This window comes from Brachyistius frenatus, unplaced genomic scaffold (genome assembly GCF_029030835.1).
Source record: "Brachyistius frenatus isolate BFR_SWC_R1_liver_20210118 unplaced genomic scaffold, ASM2903083v1 Contig_16, whole genome shotgun sequence".
In the NCBI taxonomy this organism is placed as follows: Eukaryota; Metazoa; Chordata; class Actinopteri; family Embiotocidae; genus Brachyistius; species Brachyistius frenatus.
In genome coordinates this window covers 1201943-1221805 of record NW_027210615.1, presented here as the reverse complement: position 1 = coordinate 1221805, position 19863 = coordinate 1201943, and the positions used below count along the sequence as shown (strand labels likewise).

The 19863-nt window shown below is 40.2% G+C and overlaps 1 protein-coding gene across 1 annotated transcript; it reads left to right on the top strand.

Moving 5' to 3' along the window:
* Positions 1 to 1948: 1948 nt before the first annotated feature.
* Positions 1949 to 19361, top strand: arih2 (ariadne homolog 2 (Drosophila)). Its single transcript, XM_069693877.1, has 15 exons — positions 1949 to 2065; positions 6492 to 7044; positions 9361 to 9428; positions 10013 to 10085; positions 10625 to 10766; positions 11853 to 11974; positions 12508 to 12617; positions 13216 to 13333; positions 13569 to 13619; positions 13910 to 13931; positions 14516 to 14667; positions 15048 to 15191; positions 15755 to 15823; positions 16057 to 16182; positions 17403 to 19361. The coding sequence occupies exons 2-15, from the start codon at positions 6778 to 6780 to the stop codon at positions 17472 to 17474; spliced, it is 1536 nt and encodes a 511-aa protein (XP_069549978.1). The 5' UTR covers positions 1949 to 2065; positions 6492 to 6777; the 3' UTR covers positions 17475 to 19361.
* The last annotated feature ends 502 nt before the right edge of the window (positions 19362 to 19863 follow it).

The following is a 19863-nucleotide window of genomic DNA, read 5'->3' as shown; positions in this document are numbered from 1 at the left end:
CCGCAAATATGGCTCTGTGGGAAAAAGTAAATTGCAAGATGCAACTGTGTGCGGGTACACATGGCACAATCAGCATTCATATAATTATATCTTCTTCCTACATGTCTAGAATATTTGTAAAATTCGGATTCTTTTAACCTTCTTGTTTTAAACAAGTCACAATTATTTGGTGTTTCGGTTGCCAAAACAGGCCAATATCGTCCTTTTACAAATACAGACTCATTGCTGCATGAATTGAAACTGATTCTGACCAAATTGCAATGCCTTCCTAAAAATAAAAAATAAAAGTCTGTGAACTAAAGAATATTTTGCAGTATAGTGTATCATTTTTCAGCAGTAACAATTGACTGAACATCAGCTGCATTCGATGCTGATCTATCTTCCCCTCAATAACACCAGATCAATTACCAGTGCATTTACCACAGGGCCTCTGCAGAGAGGTAATGCATTGTTTATTGAGCCATCACTTCTATTCTATTCCCATATCAAAAGTACCTCCAGTGCTTCCATCTAGTTGGGTTGGACTATAACTGCAATATCTGCAGTTATAGTCCAACCCGTGCCACATATAAAAGAGGAAAAGCACAGCAGAAGAAATGTAGACCTGCAGATTTATGATATGATAGTGTTAGATAAAAATGACAAACAGTATCATTTATAGGCGAGGAATATTTCTACCTCATGAAGTGACATCAGTGTTTGACGCTAAGTATAAAGCACCATAGTGTTTTATAAGAGCATCAATATATGAGAGCGTCCCATATGCAGTGGGGTTACAATGATGCTCCACTTTTTCTTTCTTTCTTTTATTTACTAAGGTAGTACAAGTGTAAAATATGAAAGCACATGCAGCAGCAGCAGAAAGCAACGCATTACTTCCTTCAAGTTGAAACAGCCTCTTCTCACTTTGCCTGCTGGTCATAACGACAACACAAATGTCTACACCTACAAATAAAAAAACTCAAAATATAAAGTTGCATGTTGCTTAAAGAAATTTACCACGTATAATGTTTTTTTTGTATGATGGAATGATGGTGGCATTGGTAACAAAACACGCACATCTACACAGCGTGATGGTCTATATATGTAAATATATATGTCTATAAGGATATACAACGTAAATATCAAACATAGTAATGTAGTTGATGAGATCTGATGAAGATCTCTACATTATTGTGTCAAGGATTTCACTATTAACAGTCAGTATACTGTGCTGATATGTCTGAGATTTGTAGATGATATCCTAAGCCACATTTTGGTGTAATAGAACCATGGACTACCCAGTCCAGGAATCAATTTGTTAAAAGTGGGAAGCACACAAAAACTAACTATAATATAACAATAACAAATAATTAGCTTCAGACATAGCTTAGAAAACAAAAGCCCAGACTGTGGGGAGGATTTTTTTTTTTTTTGTACTGCTTTTCTAATGAGTGTTGTTTCATAAGGATAAATGTAAAAAACAAATACGCTGTGTCACTCAGTGCTGAAGGGTGTGTGTTGTGGGAAAGGACATTGCAGAAGTTGAGAACTTACTGATATTTTTCAGTTTTTTGTAATTCATATGTGCACATACATTAGTCTGGGAAATAATAACTGTTTAGCCCATTAAAAACTGAAATCCTACAAACAACTAAAAATAAATCCTTGCTGCAACATATACTGTAATCAATATTACAGATCTCCTCCAGTCAAGTTTGAAAATATATTAAAATACCGCCTCCTCCCTCATTGCAAAATCCTGAAAGTTTATATGCTTTCAGTACAATAATTTAAAAACAGTTCTTTTAATTGTCCAACTTAAGAGATGATTTCCCCTTCTGGCAGTGCTGCTTGGGTATTAATGGACACTAATGCATGAGGTGAAGCTGCTGCAGCTCTCCTTGCAGAGAAGGGAGGGTGATGGCACGAGAAACGCGGACGTGACGTCATAGATAAGTACCTCAGTAGCCGTCTATCTTCCGCCTAACAGCCAAGCAAAAGAGTGTAAATCGCTCCTTGGATTTCTCCACACAAAACCTGCTTCTGGCAGTCACCGCGGGCCGAGCCGACTCCGATCCGAGAGGTAAACACTCCACACTTTAAACAATGGAAATGAATGCAGGGGGCTGTTTGAACGTGTCTGTTTACTCCCTCGCTCCGGAGGGCCTTGTTTACATCTAAAGCCCCGGACTAAAGTGCGTGAGAGGCTGCGAGCACATCGGGAGTGAAGGAGAGGGAGGGATGCCTGACCTGGCCGGCTCTGTGTTGAAAATTATTGTCAAAGGACGAAATTAACTTTTTCTTGAAAGCTTTTTCCAAGTCTGTTCTGAAAGTACTGGAGAGTCTTAACTCGTCCGGGTCGTGGGTTTGGCATGTCGTTACTTCACCGCTTAACATTACTGCCAGCTCGCTAGCCAGGAAGCTAATCCGGCTAACGGTAAATTAGCCTGTCGCTCCATAGATTTCACTTCACTGCTTTTTTTTTCTTTCTTTTTTTTTAAGCTTTTGAGCCGAAATGAGACCGAAATGCTGATATCCAGCGATAACCGAGCTGCTGTTTTACGTTGCTCAATCTCGCCCAGAATACCCTGCTTCCCTTCCCCCAAGATCCGCTATCAAACCCGTGCTGAGTCGCTGTAACACGTTAGATGTGTGTCACCCACTTTGCTGCCTATTTTTATCCCGGATCGGGCGGAATGCGACCATTTGTCTGTCACCCGGTCCGGTACCGGGTCTGCTACCGGGGTCGGCCGGCCGGCCTTCCCGTTAACCTTGTTTTCTATCCAGGTGCATATTTGCGAAGTCACATTTGAACTCCGGTGCCAGAAAACGTCTCTGATCTGGTGTTTGTTGACCGCAGTGATTACAAGTCACATGTTGAAATAAGCCTGCTTGAAGCCTCCGTCGTGTCCTAATATGCATCATCGTCCCATTCAAAAGTTAGAGGATTTCTTTGACCTATCGGTGGGGACGCAAGTTTTTGGCAAGACGAAAACGCAAAGAATAAATATAGATGGTGATAAAACTGTCTTAAACCCCACTTGGACGAGGTCTGATTATCTGGCATTGCCCCCGTGCACAACAATTTTAGGGAACTTATTTCCACCGTGCATTTTCTGCTTGGAAAATATATTATTACTCTGCCAAATGGCTGGGCCATTGCCATGTTTGTCTCCAATGGAGACGTTGCGTTGGAGGAGACAAACATGGCTATGCATGTGGGAAATCCTCTGTCCAGTGTAGTACTGTGATCATTTTAAATTAGCATTCACAAGTATTTTGGAAGTTTTCCCAGAAGACATCAGACAGTGTAGTCCTCATCCTTCAAGATATCAAAAGGAAAAGGCTAATATTAGTAGAAAAGAGACATACTGTACATGTGTCTGTGTCAACCTTATGTCGTCAGTTATTATGAACCCAGTCATACAAAACTGCTTGCAGTTTTCTTGGTTTAATGCCAACTCAGCCGGGCTTGTTCCCCTTTGTGTGTCCAGTGTTACTTCCCGATTTGCCACCAAGTATACAGTTAGGGTGTTTGTCTGTTTGTCCCCTCATGCTAAAACTAAAGTATCTCCATCTACAGCAGTGGGACAAAAATATGCACAAAATATAAGCAAGAGGTCGTTTTAGATTATGTCTTTTTGAAGTTCGGTACAGGCATAATGGAGCCGTAGAAAATGATACGACCAGTGAGAAAAGTGTATACTTAGGCAGGAGATGAAAAGAAGGATTTCAGTTGTTTACAGCATTAAAAAAACAAAAAAAACCATGAAATCATATGGTGATAGGTGCAGCTGAAGTGTGCAGGCAGGCAGGGAGGAACCTTGGACCTAATCCAGTCACATCTCATGGCCTTTAGATCATGGCTGGCTTGTCTTCTAGCCTGCAAAGACAATTAAGTTTGTTATCAGGCCACAATCTCATGTAAATAAACTAAATTGAGTGGCCAGTACTCGCTGTGCAGGTACATTTCTGCTTGGTTTAAAGGAATGGGGCGTAATCTGTAATGAATGCTAAGTAGAGACATCCACAAGTTTAGTGACGACTGCCTTGTACAGCTCTGCTATAGTATTGAACTACTAGAATATCAAAAGACACGCTTACGAAGACTCAAATTGATAACTTGTGATACATTTTGAGTAATGCAATAGTTTTTTTCTTGATATCTGTTGAAAAGTTACGACAGTTTATTGCGTGGTCATTTTTCCCCCCCTGAAGATCAGTTGGCAAAGAGAACAAGGCATTAGTGTTGTCGTCCTTCACAAAAATACTGAACATAAACCACTTTTTCTTCACTGGTAGTCGCACATTATTTGTGTAAATTTAAAGAAATCTCAGACTCCTGTGATTACCGGCTGTGTTGAATGTATACCTTTTTAAATAAAGCAAAGATTAATTAATGCTATTTATATACTACCCACCCTGCTCCTGTGCCGAGGCATGGATCACTTTAAAGGGAAGTGATTGAATTTCACAAAGAGTGGGTAGGTTTTGCCATCAGTTTGACTTATGGCCCGCTGCACTGTTTGAAACACAACCGGCTCTGTGAAATCAAATAGTTGCAATGAGATTGAAATGTGTTGTTCAGAAATTGGGCCCCAAAATCTGAGATCACTGAATGTCATCAAAGACTCTCTGAAGTCTGTGAACCACCAGCTCTGCTGTTCTGATCTGCTTTATTCAGCAAGAGTAGCCGGTCATCCACGTGGACAAATTATGAACATTCACCTTCCAGTGTTTTGAATCGCATCCACCAAAGAGTGCCTCCAAATGTGTGCGGTGGATTTGGTTGCTGTCCACAATATTCTAACTTGTCAACATTGGTAATCACCAGGATTATTTAAAAGGCTAATAATGTTAGATAATAAGAAAATACAGTGTGATTGTGGATGTGGTGATTCGGTCTCAATTCAGTGCATGAATTGTGTTTGCACATTAGTTTTCTGCGGTTTGTTGTATCACTTTGGCGTCTTGACATTTTGAGACTTTTGTTTGTCTCAGAATCTCTATGCCCACCTCTGGTAAAATGTGAAGATTACTTAAATAGCTTCTTTATATATTTATATATTTATTTAATATAAAATCAAATATATATCTATATTTATATAGATATGTATATATCTATATATATTTGATTTTATATTTAGATTATATATTTTATATATTCTGTACTTAAGATAAAGTATTATTTAAAAAAAAAAAAGTAATGCGTGGACTGACTGTTTGGATACAGCCTTGTTTGTGTCACCGTGTCTTCACATCCCATTAATCTCCCCTGCAGTATTAATGCAGATGGCTCGGCTTCCTGTTGGTAACTGAGTTTGTCGATGTTTCTTTTTCCTGTCGGGAACATTTTTAGACTGTATAACAATTTGGAGATTCCCTCCACCAGTACACAACTTTTGAGAGGTCAGCGGACATTTGCTTTCAGTAGCACTGAGGATGAGTAGCTTAATACCAGCACCTTCATCCTGTAAATACGTCGTCGCCTTGACAGCCAAAGATCCAAGGTATTACTCAGAGAAGAGTACCAAGTTATTGAGACACCATAGATGCTTGGCGAACTTGAACGCCTTATCTGCTTCCTGTTGATGTCGCTTTTATGTGTTCTGATATCGTTTCTACGGATTTATAGTGTGTACATGTGCTGCTGTTGTCATTGTTTGGTACTTTGTGTGAATCTCAACAGCATTCAGCTAGAACTGAAATATAGATACGATTCCTTTGGTATAAATCTTTACTGAAACATTTATGTGACGAGATATTTGTTAGCAAAGTTACCTTTAGTACTAATTGCTTCTATAACTATGCAAGGCAGCGTGTAGAGCTGAAAAACAAGCAGAACATTAATCAGCTATTAATTGTTTGTCTGTTCTTGCAAAAACACCAAATCATTCTTTGTTTCTAGTTTCTCAAATGTGACAAATTTCTTCTCTTCTTTGCCTTTTGAATATTGAACTTAATATCTTTGGATTTTGGATCATTGATTGGACCAAACAACACATTTGGAAATGTTAATTTGAGGAAGTTGTTAAGAGTTTTTTTTCATTATTTATAGACATTTTATAGACCATTAATTGAGGAAATAATCAAAAGATGAACTAATAATGAAAATAATAGTTGCTGGGTCTCATTTTTCTGAAAGCATAATGTTCACTGAACTGCTGTCACTATAACTGCTCCACTGTGGCAAATATTGAATTCCTACATGTTTGGACAAGTATTGGAAAATAACATTTTTGGTAATTAATAACATATACTGTAAATATGGACAAAATATGGGGAACGCAATTTTATCAGCCCCCGTTAGACGTAGTCTCATCTTGCGGGACACCGAAAGATACAATTATTTTCAGAATTGCATGTAATTCATTCAATCAAGTTTGATCACTAATGCATATTTTGTTCTGTTTTTTCCTCTCTCACTCTACCTTTCTTCCCGTTTCTTGTTCAACTGTTTGTCCCATTCAACCCTCTTGCTTGCTTTCCTCCTTTCTCTTCCCCTCCAGTCTCTTATTCTCTCTCTCTCTCTCCTCAGATTGTGTTGTAACCAGGTTTCTAAATGAGTGACGGAGAGTGTGACTTCTTCTGCTTCTTCCGCTGCTGCTGAGTGCGCTGTCGACGCGCCTCACACAGCCGGGAAGGCAGCGTGTCTCTGAACAGCGACGCGAGGAGGTGGTGGGGAGAAACGGGGAGGCGGAGCTTCAATCGAGCCGTATCCGCTAATTGGACCCGTTGGATCCGACAGGTAGGCGGGTGGTCTACCTGTCCGGGTGCTTTGATTAAGTCGACTGGATGTCTGTGGACATGAACAGCCAGGCGTCGGACAGCAACGAGGAAGACTTCGGGGTGAACTCTGAAGAGGAGGACGATGAAGACGATGGAGGAGAGGAGGAGGATCAGGGCGACATAGTAGGCTACTATGAAGGAGTGGCCAGTGACGTGGAGCAACAGGGCGCTGACTCCTTCGACCCAGAGGAGTACCAGTTCACCTGTCTGACCTACAAAGAGAGCCAGCGGGTGCTGATAGAGGAGGTTAACACTGTGGCTGCTGCACTGAAGGTGAGTGTTGCCGGGGCTTTTCAGCATTGTCCAAACCCTGTGAATGATATAAAAGGTTAAGTTTAAAAATGATCAGTCAGCAAGAAAAAGGTGCTGATGAAGTGTGTTTTTCAAGTCGAATCATTTGGTAAGGATTGTTTTTGCTTTCAGACCCTTTCACATTGTTCATGGCCATGAAACGGGCGTTTCAAAGTAGGATCATTTCAGAAGCACCAAAAGTAAAACAGACAGTTTGGTTCCTCCTCTTGGTCTCAGCAGGTTCAACTCATGCTGTTGCCTCTTTCCCTCCGTGATTAATGATACTGTGATGAGCTGAACACACTTTTTGTAGTTGTTCTCACTGACGTATTTCTGCTTCTGTCATAAGAGGATAAGCTAAGACCTGAAACAGTCAATGGCAGCGGCTTCATCGCTGGTGTGTCCAAGTGGCACCACCTGTTGTTTCAAGAAACGAGTGTGTTTTTGAAAAGTGCAGTCATGCGGTTGTGAAAAATGCCTGAATAGTTTGGTTGTCAGGACAAAATACAACATGGGGTACAGATGTGTTTTCAAATTTAGCCAGATTGTCTTAATATGATCTGAAACATGGTGGTCATTTTCAGGAAGGAGTGTGTGGTGTTACTCAAAGATCTTGTTAAGCGTCTTTCACACACAGTAACACAAGGTCATTTATAGATGTACCAAAAGTACTCATAATACTTGAACTGCAAGCGTACTACTACAAAATTACATGAGGTGTCGATGAGAAAAGATTGGCCAAGAAATGATCGATTCCCTCTTCCAAATCAAAAAAAAGAAGCGTTTGTATATTTTAACATACATTTTGAGTTTATTCAAACTATTTACGTCAAAAGATATATGTCAAAAGAGTTTTTTGTTGACTTTTAGACAGAGGAGACCGGAGCCAGAATACAAGTTAAAGGGTTTAATCAGCAGTTGATTAAACTTGTACAAGAGGAGCGTTTTAACAATGCACCGACATCATGTGGTTACAGAGTAAAAGGCTCAGAGTATGAGTGTTTACAGTCAGCATTTATATGACTCTTGTGGACGTGGTCCTCGTCGACTCAGACGATACATTTCTCTTCAGGCCTTGGCCTTGGCCTTCATAATTATCTATTCGATAAAGGGCCTGTTATTGACTACTTGATGAAAATAACAAGTTACACAGCAGTGAGCCATCTCTACACGGGCACAAAGAGTTGCTCAAGGACGTGTCTCCACGTATTTTACCATATAAAAATGAAATTCTTATAACAGTGTAGTCTTTGTTTAGGTGTATACCAATATGTTTGTGTTCATGGTTGCTCATTGTAGCTTAAGTTTATGGTTGTATGAAAAGGATTACCCAGAAATAATTATTCCACCCAACATTGTAGTGTTCACACACACTATTAAAGCATTTTTACAGTAGAGCTGGAGGAAGCTAACTCACACGGATCACGAGCTTCTGTCATGTTGAATATGGGCTTTCATACTTCACACTGTTGTGTTTGTTGTGTCCTTCTTGATGGCGGCTGGTGAAAGAAGGAAATATTTCTCAGTCATTTTACTGGATTTGAATCTGTGACCTTCAGGCTTTTCTAACCTCTGTCTGACATTTTAGATGTCCGGCCTGTAGTGGGGGGTAATATGCCCTTTTAATCGCTCATCAGTGACTGAACTTAGAGTTTCCTCGACGATGAATAAAAGCAGAAGGTTAATAATGCTTCCTCTTTATTTTGAAACGGTCTTGAATGTTTTGGATATGATCTTTTTAAAATATAGTTGAAGTTACCTCTCATTTTTTTAATTGAGTACTGAAAGTTTTACTCTATATCACTGTCCAAACTGATGTCTTCAGATGGCTCATTATGTATTTTCTATTGATGTACCAAACCTAAGGATACTTAAACAGTATAAAACAGAAGAGCAAGCTCATCTTTAAATTTGAAACATCTTTTTTTTTGTATTTTTCAATAATTTTATTTGGTTGTAAAAATTGTAATTGCTACATTTTCTTCTGAAATAATCAGTCAGATATTAGGTCAGTTCCACTGAAGTGCCCAAGTCTCTTACAGCGTTTGACTTATTTTTCTGGCAGGTTACTTGTTCTGTAATGAGATCATCAGTAAGAAGGAAACCTTTGCAGGTTCGGGACCGAGAGGTGATTCCTGCTCATCAGCTTTTTATTCATTAAACAAACGAGAAACTGTCACTGCAGAGTGTTTGACTTTAACGGCACGCACCCATCTTTGAAGCATTGTTTCATTGGTTTATATTAAATATGACTGAAGCACATTTCAACCATCTCTCTGTTCTCTCTCTTTCTCTCAGGTTTTACCGGCAGTAGCAAAACTGATCCTGGTGCATCTTCACTGGCAGGTTACACAAATACTGGACAGGTATGTCTCCTCTGCTCCTTCACCATTCCTGTTTCTTGTCATGCTTGCAGTCTTTCTTTTTCATTACTTCTTCTCTGCTTGTTTATTGCCCTCCTCACTTCCCCATATTTACTCTCATTATTCACTTGTGTTTTACTTGTCTCTTGTACTTCCTCCTCCTCCTCCTCCTCCTCCTCCTCACTGTCTTTACTTCATTATCTCTCGGCGGCTGATTTCTCTCTACAAACTTGTAGTCCTTTTTGAAAATCTCTTCTTCGTCTCATTTTCTTTCATTTAATTTTTTGCTTTCTGATTAGAGTAACCAATACAGCGTTGTTTTGAGGCCCATACCTATATTGCCAAGTTCAATAAAATTTGATGATAATATGGATTTCTGTAAACAAACTACCATTTACTCCTGATAAATGGGCAAAAAAAGAACATTTTACAGTTGAAATAAAATACTGGCGGGTGTGTTTCTAAACAAATTTCTGTCATTTCTTCCAAACTAACGTTGGACAATTTATCAGCCAGGCTCCGAGTTGCACTTTTGTCTTCTCCAGCTCCTCATTTGACCCCTGGTGTTCTGTCCCTGTTTCCCACAGATATAAGTCCAACTCGTCCCTGCTCTTGTCGGACGCTCTGGTCCAGCCCAGCAGCTCCTGCAGATCAGTCCCTGTGAGTTTGGGTAGAATCTCTTTCTTGCGGCCTCGGGTTCACAGCTGTCGTCATCTTTGCAGCAACGTAACTTTAAGGTTGTAAAGCAGAAGAGAATCCACTAGTACTGTAACAGCTGTGAATTAGTTGATTGACATAACATAGATTGCAATTTTGATAATTAATTGGCTTTTTACATAACTTATTGAGATAATCATGTCAATTCAGTTTTATTTATATTGCACCAAATCGTAACATTTGTCATCGTAAAACACTTAACCACAGTGAGGTCAAGACCTAAAATGTTATAGCAAGAGACTCCACATGATTTTTCAGGTATCACTATGGTAACATGAGATGCCTTATTTATTTTATATACCGGTATTAGTAGATTATAAAGAATAATCCCTTGCAGCAAAAATTCTACTTCTCAATAATAATAATAGTGATTTCCCCAGCATATTTTTGTTTTTCTATATATATTGAGCTCTGTTTCTGGCCTCTCCGGGGCATCAAACATCCATTGGTGTGTTCATAATGTCTGTGTTTGTGTGTTTCAGGCCCCTCAGTCCCTCCAGTGTGGTGTGTGTCTACAGGTTGTACGGAGAGACTCCCTGCTGGCACTGCCCTGCCAGCACTCCTTCTGCAAAGCATGCTGGGAGCAGCACTGCACCGTGCTGGTCAAAGATGGCTTGGGAGTGGGTAAGCACAGTGTGTGTGTGTGTGTGTGTGTGTGTGTGTGTGTGTGTGTGTGTGTGTGTGTGTGTGTGTGTGTGTGTGTGTGTGTGTGTGTGTGTGTATCTCTGTAGTCCTCAAAACTGGTATTAGAGTGGGTGAGTCACACTTTGTTTGATCTGAGCTCCCAAAGGTCTCTTTGTGCGTGTGCGTGTGTGTGTGTGTGTGTGTGTGTGTGTGTGTGTGTGTGTGTGTGTGTGTGTGTGTGTGTGTGTGTGTGTGTGTGTGTGTGTGTGTCCGTGTCCGTGTCCAATCAGGACTTTGTGAAAATGTATTTTAGTCTCTGATTTTGTGCCAGAACAGCAGGGTATGCAGTGGTTTGCCAGCTAATGATGCCATTTATACTGAAAGCACTGCAAATCCTAAACAGGTCTATGTTTATTTACGTGTTTCTGCATGTGTGTAAAATCCAAGAATGTCTCGGGACTGAAGATAAAAGAGGTGTAATATGAGGTTTTGATAACTCCCATCTGGTGTAAAGTTTAGCAGGCAGGCATGCTCCTGCGGCAGCCTCACGATTAACAGTGTGTGTCTGTGAAAGAGTGCGCTTGTGTCAGCAGGATAGCAGATGCGTGTGTGGGTGTGTACATGGATCAGTTTAAAGTTGCTGTGCATTATAGTGTACGTGTGCGTGTGTGGTGAAGCGAGTACAGTTTACGAGACTCCCTTTGCTTCAGATGTGAGTGTGTGGGAGCACGAGTGACTTTTGTAGCGGGGTGTGTGAGCATGTTTGAATGCAGTGTCTCTGATGAAGTCAGTCCACATAACCGAGTCCTTCTGAGTCTAATAAGAGTCTCTGTCATCTGAATGACGGACAAGTTCCTGATGACAGATGACCTCAATCCAGTTTCTGGGTCACTGTAACGCTAAAATCCAGCCTGCTTAAACCAAACGCAACTAAACTGAAACTTCTCTTGTCACATGAATTTTAATTTAGATGATGGGGGTTGTGTAGTTGAGCATTTGTAAACAGACAAACAGAAGTTGCAGCCTTTGTAGCGCAGTGTGTTACTTGTCTCTTTTTAATAAAGTATTGTGTGTTTTTATGTTCAGGGATTTCGTGTATGGCTCAGGACTGTTCCCTGCAGATGCCGGAAGACTTTGTCCTGCCGCTGCTGCCAGGAGAGGAGCTTAAGGACAAATACAGACGCTACCTCTTCAGAGACTATGTCGAGGTGTGTGTGTGTGTGTGTGTGTGTGTGTGTGTGTGTGTGTGTGTGTGTGTGTGTGTGTGTGTGTGTGTGTGTGTGTGTGTGTGAGGCGCGCAGGCTGTTTGCTCAAATGCTGCATCCAAGTCTGCATGTATAGAAAACAATAAAAAGCAAATCGTTTATTCAACTTAACATGTCTGTGTAAATTCTGATATCGCAAATTAGACATTAATGTTTTCTTAAAGAATCATTCACTCAAGTGACAAAGAAATAAAATTGTCAGTTATAATTTCCCAGGTTCTGAGATTTCTATCTCCAGTGGAGGTGAATTGCAGTGCTCACAGCACTGGAAAAATGACATTTAAAAATTCAACACTTCTTCCCAAAAATAGTCACCGTGAGTCTGGACAAACTACAGAACACAATATCATACAAGTTTTTATCAGAACATTTTGCAGTAGAATGTCGGTCCAATGGATGTTTGTTTTTGTTTTCTTCAATGTCATATTTACGGGTATTTGTGTTTCTTAATCATCGTCTGTATCTGCGTCCTCCAGAGTCACTTCCAGTTGCAGTTGTGTCCGGGCGCAGACTGTCCCATCGTCATCAAGGTGCAGGAGCCTCGGGCACGAAGGGTGCAGTGTAGCCGCTGCAGTGAAGTCTTCTGGTAGGACACACACATACAAACACAGTTATATGAACATGTCTCATAATAATATTGCACAATTTTACACAAACTACAACAGTAATTTGTTGAGCTATTTTCAGACTTGATTAAAAATATTTTAGTCAAACTGTTATTATGGTCAGATTTTCTTTTTTGCCTGCTGGCTGTGAAACAAGGTTGTATTCAGCTGCACTGACCGTAAATTATCCAGTTAAGAGGAAGTTGCATGCTGGGACAAAGAGCAAGGAAAAAATGAATGGATTATTCCTTTAGAAATTTCCTTTAAGATCGTCATTCTTTAGATGACTGTTTTTTTCTTGTCCAGGCTCAAAATAAAATAGATGTTCACACATGGACACACAGATGACATTTTGTTTGAGTAAATGAAATGCTTCTTTTGCACACAAAATGACGTATTAATGTTACTTGTGTAGCCTTCAAATTGTTGCATATTTGCATGTTATCAGTTATTTCCTATTTAATCTGTAGACTGGTGTTTTTTTGTTTTTTTACCGTGTCTTGTTTTATTCAGGGTCTTTGTTATGTCCCTGTAAACCTTTAAAGAAATCAGTGTCTGTAATTGTTGTCTCTCCCTCAGTTTTAAATGCCGTCAGATGTACCACGCACCCACAGACTGCGCAACGATTCGGAAATGGCTGACCAAATGTGCAGACGACTCCGAGACCGCAAACTACATCAGCGCACACACTAAAGATGTATGAAGGATCTGCACGTGAACACACACAAATACACATGCACACTGTAACCGCTGTTAATTTAATATGCTGGTATGCATACTTTGAACACTCGCATAATCACAGATAGGCTCACGGTTTGAAAAGAGAAATGATGAAACACAGAAGTTCCCAGTATTTTTAGTAACGAACTGCCATCACATTTGTGCAGTACAGATTGAAATGGGAAGTTAAGAGCTGTGTATTTCTCCCCTAGTGTCCCAAGTGCAATATCTGCATCGAGAAGAACGGAGGGTGCAATCACATGGTGAGTCAGAGCTGAAAATCACACTTTCCCAGAACACAGAAAAGTCTAAAAATATATTATTCCCAGAGCTCAGGTCCTCAACCTTTAATAGTTTGACTTGTGGTTAATCACTCCTGAGCACATATACAGTTTGTTATCCACATTTTTCATCATAGTTTTAAGTCTCTAAGCTGTGCAGTATGATCGTGTTAAATCACAGTGGTGTAGTATAAACACAGCTACTGAAAGTGTCAATTACTTGGTTGTTGTATCACTAATTTGACTTCCTCCTGTGTCTTTGCTTGTTTCAGCAATGCTCCAAGTGCAAACACGGTAAGTTAGTTGTCTCAAAGTTTCACACCTCCTGTATGATCCACTGAAGCAAAGTGTGAGGCACTTTGCAGCCACCCAGTGGCAATAATACATCACACAGAAAGTATTAAAGTATTAACCAGTCATAATTACAAGATAGAACAAACTGAACTCTGTGTCAAATGAGACTTTTGTTTAGAGTAATCCTGGAGTCTTTATCCTCTTTTTTGCATATCTTTGCTAAGAGTGAGAACAAACAGCCTTGAAGGAGCATAACGTCAAGTAAATAATATTCTGAAGCGACAGTTTGAGAATTGTTTTTCACTTTATGTCAACGAGGCCAACAAACAGTCCCACAAGTCATCAGCGTCTTCCTGTCAGTTAGATAATAAAAAAATATGGATAAATCAAACAGCTGTTTGTCATCTGGAGAAATAAAAATATATTACCAACCACAGCTTCATCTCACCCAGTTTAGGCTGCTGTAGACTTCTGAATTGAGCTCACTATATAGGTTGTTCTGTGATACAAAACTTATAAACACCTGTCACCTGCCGTATCTACTGTGTAAAGCATGTAAATGTATATTTTGTGTCTCTTGAAAGACTTCTGCTGGATGTGTCTCGGAGACTGGAAGACTCACGGCAGTGAATACTACGAGTGCAGCCGCTACAAAGAAAACCCTGATATAGTCAACCAGAGCCAGCAGGCTCAGGCCAGAGAGGCCCTTAAGAAATACCTCTTCTACTTCGAGAGGGTGAGGGTTTTTGTTTTTTTTCCCGGTTCAAAAGCTTGGTAAAACCATGTGATTAAAGTAACAGATAAAAAAAACAATTGTCAATTTGTGTCCTTCAGAGTGTCTCTGCTTTATATGCTGTAAACTTAATATCACATAAGTGTTCAAAATGATTTCTTTATTTTGTCTTTTTAGACTAGAGGGACATTACAATGCAAAAGATTACCTTCCGCAATCTTGCATAAACATTTTTAGGTTCACTCGCATTTCAAAGGTTCTTTAAGACAAAAGGTGCCACATAATATCTAAAGTTCACTACTAGCACAGTTCAGAAAAGAAATAACGCAGTTTGTTCCATTTCATTCTTTTATATTCATAATTTGTGTCCTGTTTTGCACCAGTGGGAGAATCACAACAAGTCTCTGCAGTTGGAGGCTCAGACGTACCAGAGGATCCAGGAGAAGATCCAGGAAAGAGTAATGAACAATCTGGGAACCTGGATCGACTGGCAGTACCTGCATAACGCTGCAAAGCTACTGGCTAAGGTAGCGTCTGAACTGTGGCTGTAACTGTGTAGAAGTAGAGTTGTGTGAATTCAATATTAAAATTCCAAATAAAAAGTGGATGAACCGGTACACAGGAAACACCAAAAATATGAAATCATGGGATTCATTTTAGAAACTTTATATACTATTGAACTTTGAAATTGCTATTGTAAATGTAATACAGTGAGCATACAGTTTCCAAGCATCATTGTTGGCGTGTAACTTGCACTGATAACAATGTTATGAAATGTTACTCATTCGTTAGCGCTCATTTGTGGAATTTGGATCACCAGAAGAGTCCATGTTTTACAAAACACTGCTCACCTGATTCACTTCCTCTTTTCTAATTGGAAGGTGTTAAAATTGAAGAACTGCCCTTTAATTTGCCTGTAAATCATGACTCTCATACAACATACTACTTCTAAGGTGTAATAGATCCAATAAGCATGTCAATAAATTGTCAGTGTGCCTTTCTGAATTTTTATTGTCTTTTAATCTGAAATTCTCCAAACTGTCCCCAGTTAGTGCAACATCATGACTGCGTCTCGTCTTTTTGTTTCTAGTGTCGCTACACACTGCAGTACACCTACCCTTATGCCTATTACATGGAGTCCGGTCCACGCAAGAAGCTGGTGAGAAACAAACTTCTTTCCTCTGCAGTTTTTTTTTAAATTTATTACAGAAAAATGGTCTAATAATACAGCAACCATATCAGCTGTGATGTGGTTTCTTCCTCACCCTCCTGCAACTGATATTGAATCTTTACCCAGTTTGGTTGATTGTATCTTAAATCCTTTTTCCTTTGTAGGGGAGTGGAGGCGCTACCTTCGGCCTGATCTTTCTGTTTATGATCTGTCCTCTGCAGTTTGAGTACCAGCAGGCCCAGCTGGAAGCTGAGATAGAAAACCTGTCGTGGAAGGTGGAGCGAGCCGACAGCTACGAGAGAGGAGTGGTGGGAGGCGAGGGGGAGCTCAGCGCCAGCGACAGAGGGGTAAGAGAGCGTACTGCACAATGGGAGGGAAGGGAAGCACATTAGGTCGATAAGAGGAGGGAAGGCTGTGCAAGATAATGGAGGCAGTGGAAGACAACCACAGGGATGCATAATGTATATGTGCATTTGCTGTGTTGGGTGCATTGCATGTTAAGGGATGGGAGCTCACTGACCACAAACAGAATAGTCATCCATGTCTCCCTGCTAGAGTATTTATATGTTGTCCTACTGTTTACATACAGTGTGCCTTGAATTAAAAACTTGGCCAGTAAAACATTGCTTACGCTCATCACTGAAGTGCCCTTGAGCATGGCCCCATGAATACAACTTCTCCAGTGGAGCTGCTCACAAGCCAACACATCTAACTGTAGTTGTACAGGGCAACTTTCAAGTGTGAGCTTTGTCTTGCTATCCAGAGGTCGCCATCATGTTTTCTGGTGCAGGTGTAACGTTCCCACGTATAACTGACTACAGTGTGCATCCTTGCACGTGTAAGTCTGTGTTTGCATCCGTATGATCAGGGCTCAACTATATGAGCGGGACATTCACAGAAAATCTTTTTTTTGTTTTAGGTAGCTGAGTGGCGACAGATCACCTGACTTTTCATTTATTTCAGTTTTCATTTAAATTGTACTTTCTGTCTGAAGTGTCTTTTAGGCATAAGGGTGGATGTAGCTCCACAGGTTAAAAAGGTTTGATATTTCAGCCTCATATGTCAGAGTGGAGGCTTCTCCAGAGCAGCAGGCCTCATAGCGTCTACCTTTAGTCTGCACGAGGCGTTTTGGGGGCATCTGTAATGTGTAGCTACACAAAATAACCTGGGTTACACTCTTCAAATCTAAACTGCAAGAAAACTAACGATTTGTACTGTAATATCATTTTCATTTTGTACAAATTTATTTTATAAAGTGGATATTTTGGGGAAAGTGGGAAAATTTTGAACAATGTTCAGCCCTGACCAGGAATAAAGCTGTATTTGTTGAAACTATTTTCTGTGGTAGATTATTGCACATTTGGTGAAATAGAGCTCAATGACACAAAGAAAGAAGCTATCGGGCTGAGGATATATAGATAATAACTTTTATGAGGATCAATTCAATGCTGGTTTAGGAGGTTTCATGGAATTTGTTCACAGTAGGAAAACTATAGATTATCAGCAAACTTAATATGTGATAATAATTATTGCTGCTTTGTTTGTTTGTCTTCTTTTTTTTGTGCAGGATCTGGAGAATCAGATGCACATTGCTGAGCAGAGGCGACGTACACTGCTGAAGGATTTCCATGACACCTAAAGCTCCATTGTGACTGCAAAGCACCAGCATCTTCCTCCCTTCCTTCCTTCCTTCCTCCCTCCCTCCCTCCCTTCTTCCCTTCTTCCCTCCCTCTCTCCCTTCCTCCCTTCCTTCCTCCCTTCTTCCCTCCCTCTCTCCCTTCCTCCCTTCCTTCCTCCCTTCTTCCCTTCTTCCCTCCCTCTCTCCCTTCCTTCCTTCCTTGCCTCCTTCCCTCCTTCCTTTGCTTCCCTCCACGACCATCCCTCGGTGCAGTCATACTGACCCCTCCTTTTGCTTCTCTTCACTTGCTCATTTGTTCCCTTGTTTCTGTCTTTCCTTCCTTCCTTCCTCTGACTCTCATAATGCTGCAGGGTCACAGAATGGCACGATTGTATCACCCCTTCCTCTTCTCATCCTCACCTCATTGACATGTTTTGGCTTCAGAGCATTACATTTACGGGATTTACACTTGTTCCAACTTTTCAGATCTGATCATGTAGGTCCAATTTGGAAATCGTATGTATGAAAAACTTTGGTTTGTTGTTATGTCACAGTAATCATTTAGACACTGACAAAAGCAACATGTTGCCTGTTGAAAAGAGTGAAAGAGTCAGAGCTGTTATTTATTTCTGTGATAGTGGAAACATCCCTGGAGAGGATGGAGATGCTTGTGTAATAAAGCAGATGAAGACGATTTTTTTGTTTCTTAAAGGAGACGGTGCTGATAGTGGACCTGCATTTGTTGGTTTTACATTGACCATACTGACTTGCAGACAGTTGGTAGCTGCACTGACCACATCTGTGTGAACACATGCAAAGTTTAAATTTATCTTCCTCTCTTGAGCTGTAAGAGGTTAATACATTTAAAAAAAATAATTGCCGCACAGGTGGTGTAGTCGTTCTTGAAGGTAGCATGAAAGAAACTTAACCTCAGCTATTGTAAAACAGGAAACTGCCTAGTGGAGAATGATGCTTCTAGATGAAACAGTAAGTGTCACTGCCACAGCTCTGGCTCTGTTTTAAAAAAAAAAAACCCAGATATAACCTGATATGACCATGTGTGTGATAATTCCAATCATGGTAAAAAAAAAAAAATACAGTGTGTTTGCAGTGAAAAACGGTGACCTCATAGTCCCACATACTTCTTAAAATTCTCATAAAATAAACATGTACACAAGATGTTAAAGCATATGATGAATGTGTGTTTAGATGGCAACTTCAGATTTGCTGCCGGTGTTTCACAATAAATACATCCTCCCTCTTTGTTTGGTTGTGTGCCAAACCCGGAGGCGCTCCATCCACTACTGCCAGCAAATCGTCATCATGGTCGAAGTAAAACTACTGAATCAGTCTCATTCTTGTCTCTTTATATTCTACAATGATTTCACGTAGATCCAAACCAGTGTGAGCCCTCCCCAATAAAAATCGAACATTTGCACCTCCACTGATCAGATGCTAAAGTTGTATTGGAGCAGCAAGTGTAATCTTAAACCATTGACACACGCACACACACACACACACACACACACACACACACACACACACACACACACACACACTACAGCACCTCCCACCGACGTTGACATGGCATGCACATGCCAACACGCTCAAACACTCCGCTGCAGAGAATAAACGTTAACCGTTAATTTGTCTCCTCCCCCCCATCTCGTGCTCTCTTCTCTTTCTTTACCTTCATCTCTTCCTCACTTTATTTTGCTCTTTGTTTTCTCTTTTTTTTTTCCCCTTGCTGCTCACATGGTTCACTTTTCTTCTGGAAAATGGCTGTTGATAGATAGATCGTTTAAAAAAAAGAAAAAATGGAAAAAAATACCAAAAAAATTGCTGTAATTTTCAACGGTTGTACATTAATACAGAAATAGAGTTACTGAGAGAGTTTTTAAAACCGGACCCTGTCTCTGGTGTGTTAATTACACGCACACGCAAACATAAACACACACACAGACAACAGGTCAAACACTGATTGCACAGGATTTAGATCACTTTAAAAGGATTGTAGTTACGTCAAAGAAAAACATTTGTATTAATGTATTTGTCTTCAAGGGCAATTATCTACCAAATTACAGCAGGAAATATGAGGCAACAGTGACCCCTCCTTAGCAAGAGGTTCATATGACACTTCTGAGACACAACATTTTCCATCAACAAAATCACCTGTTGCCTAATTTTTGTAGAACAAACTAACTTTTGGAGCTAAACGGAGTTGAAATGAATAAATACAACCTTGTTTTTGGAGACCCTGGCAGACACAATGACCATCATGAGCCTCATGTAACGGCATCAGACCACTTATTCATTACTGTAGTGAATGTAGGTATTAAAGCACTATTTTTTTGTAATGTTTGTGATTATATATATTGATAATAGAGGCAAAACTAAGGTCATTTACCAT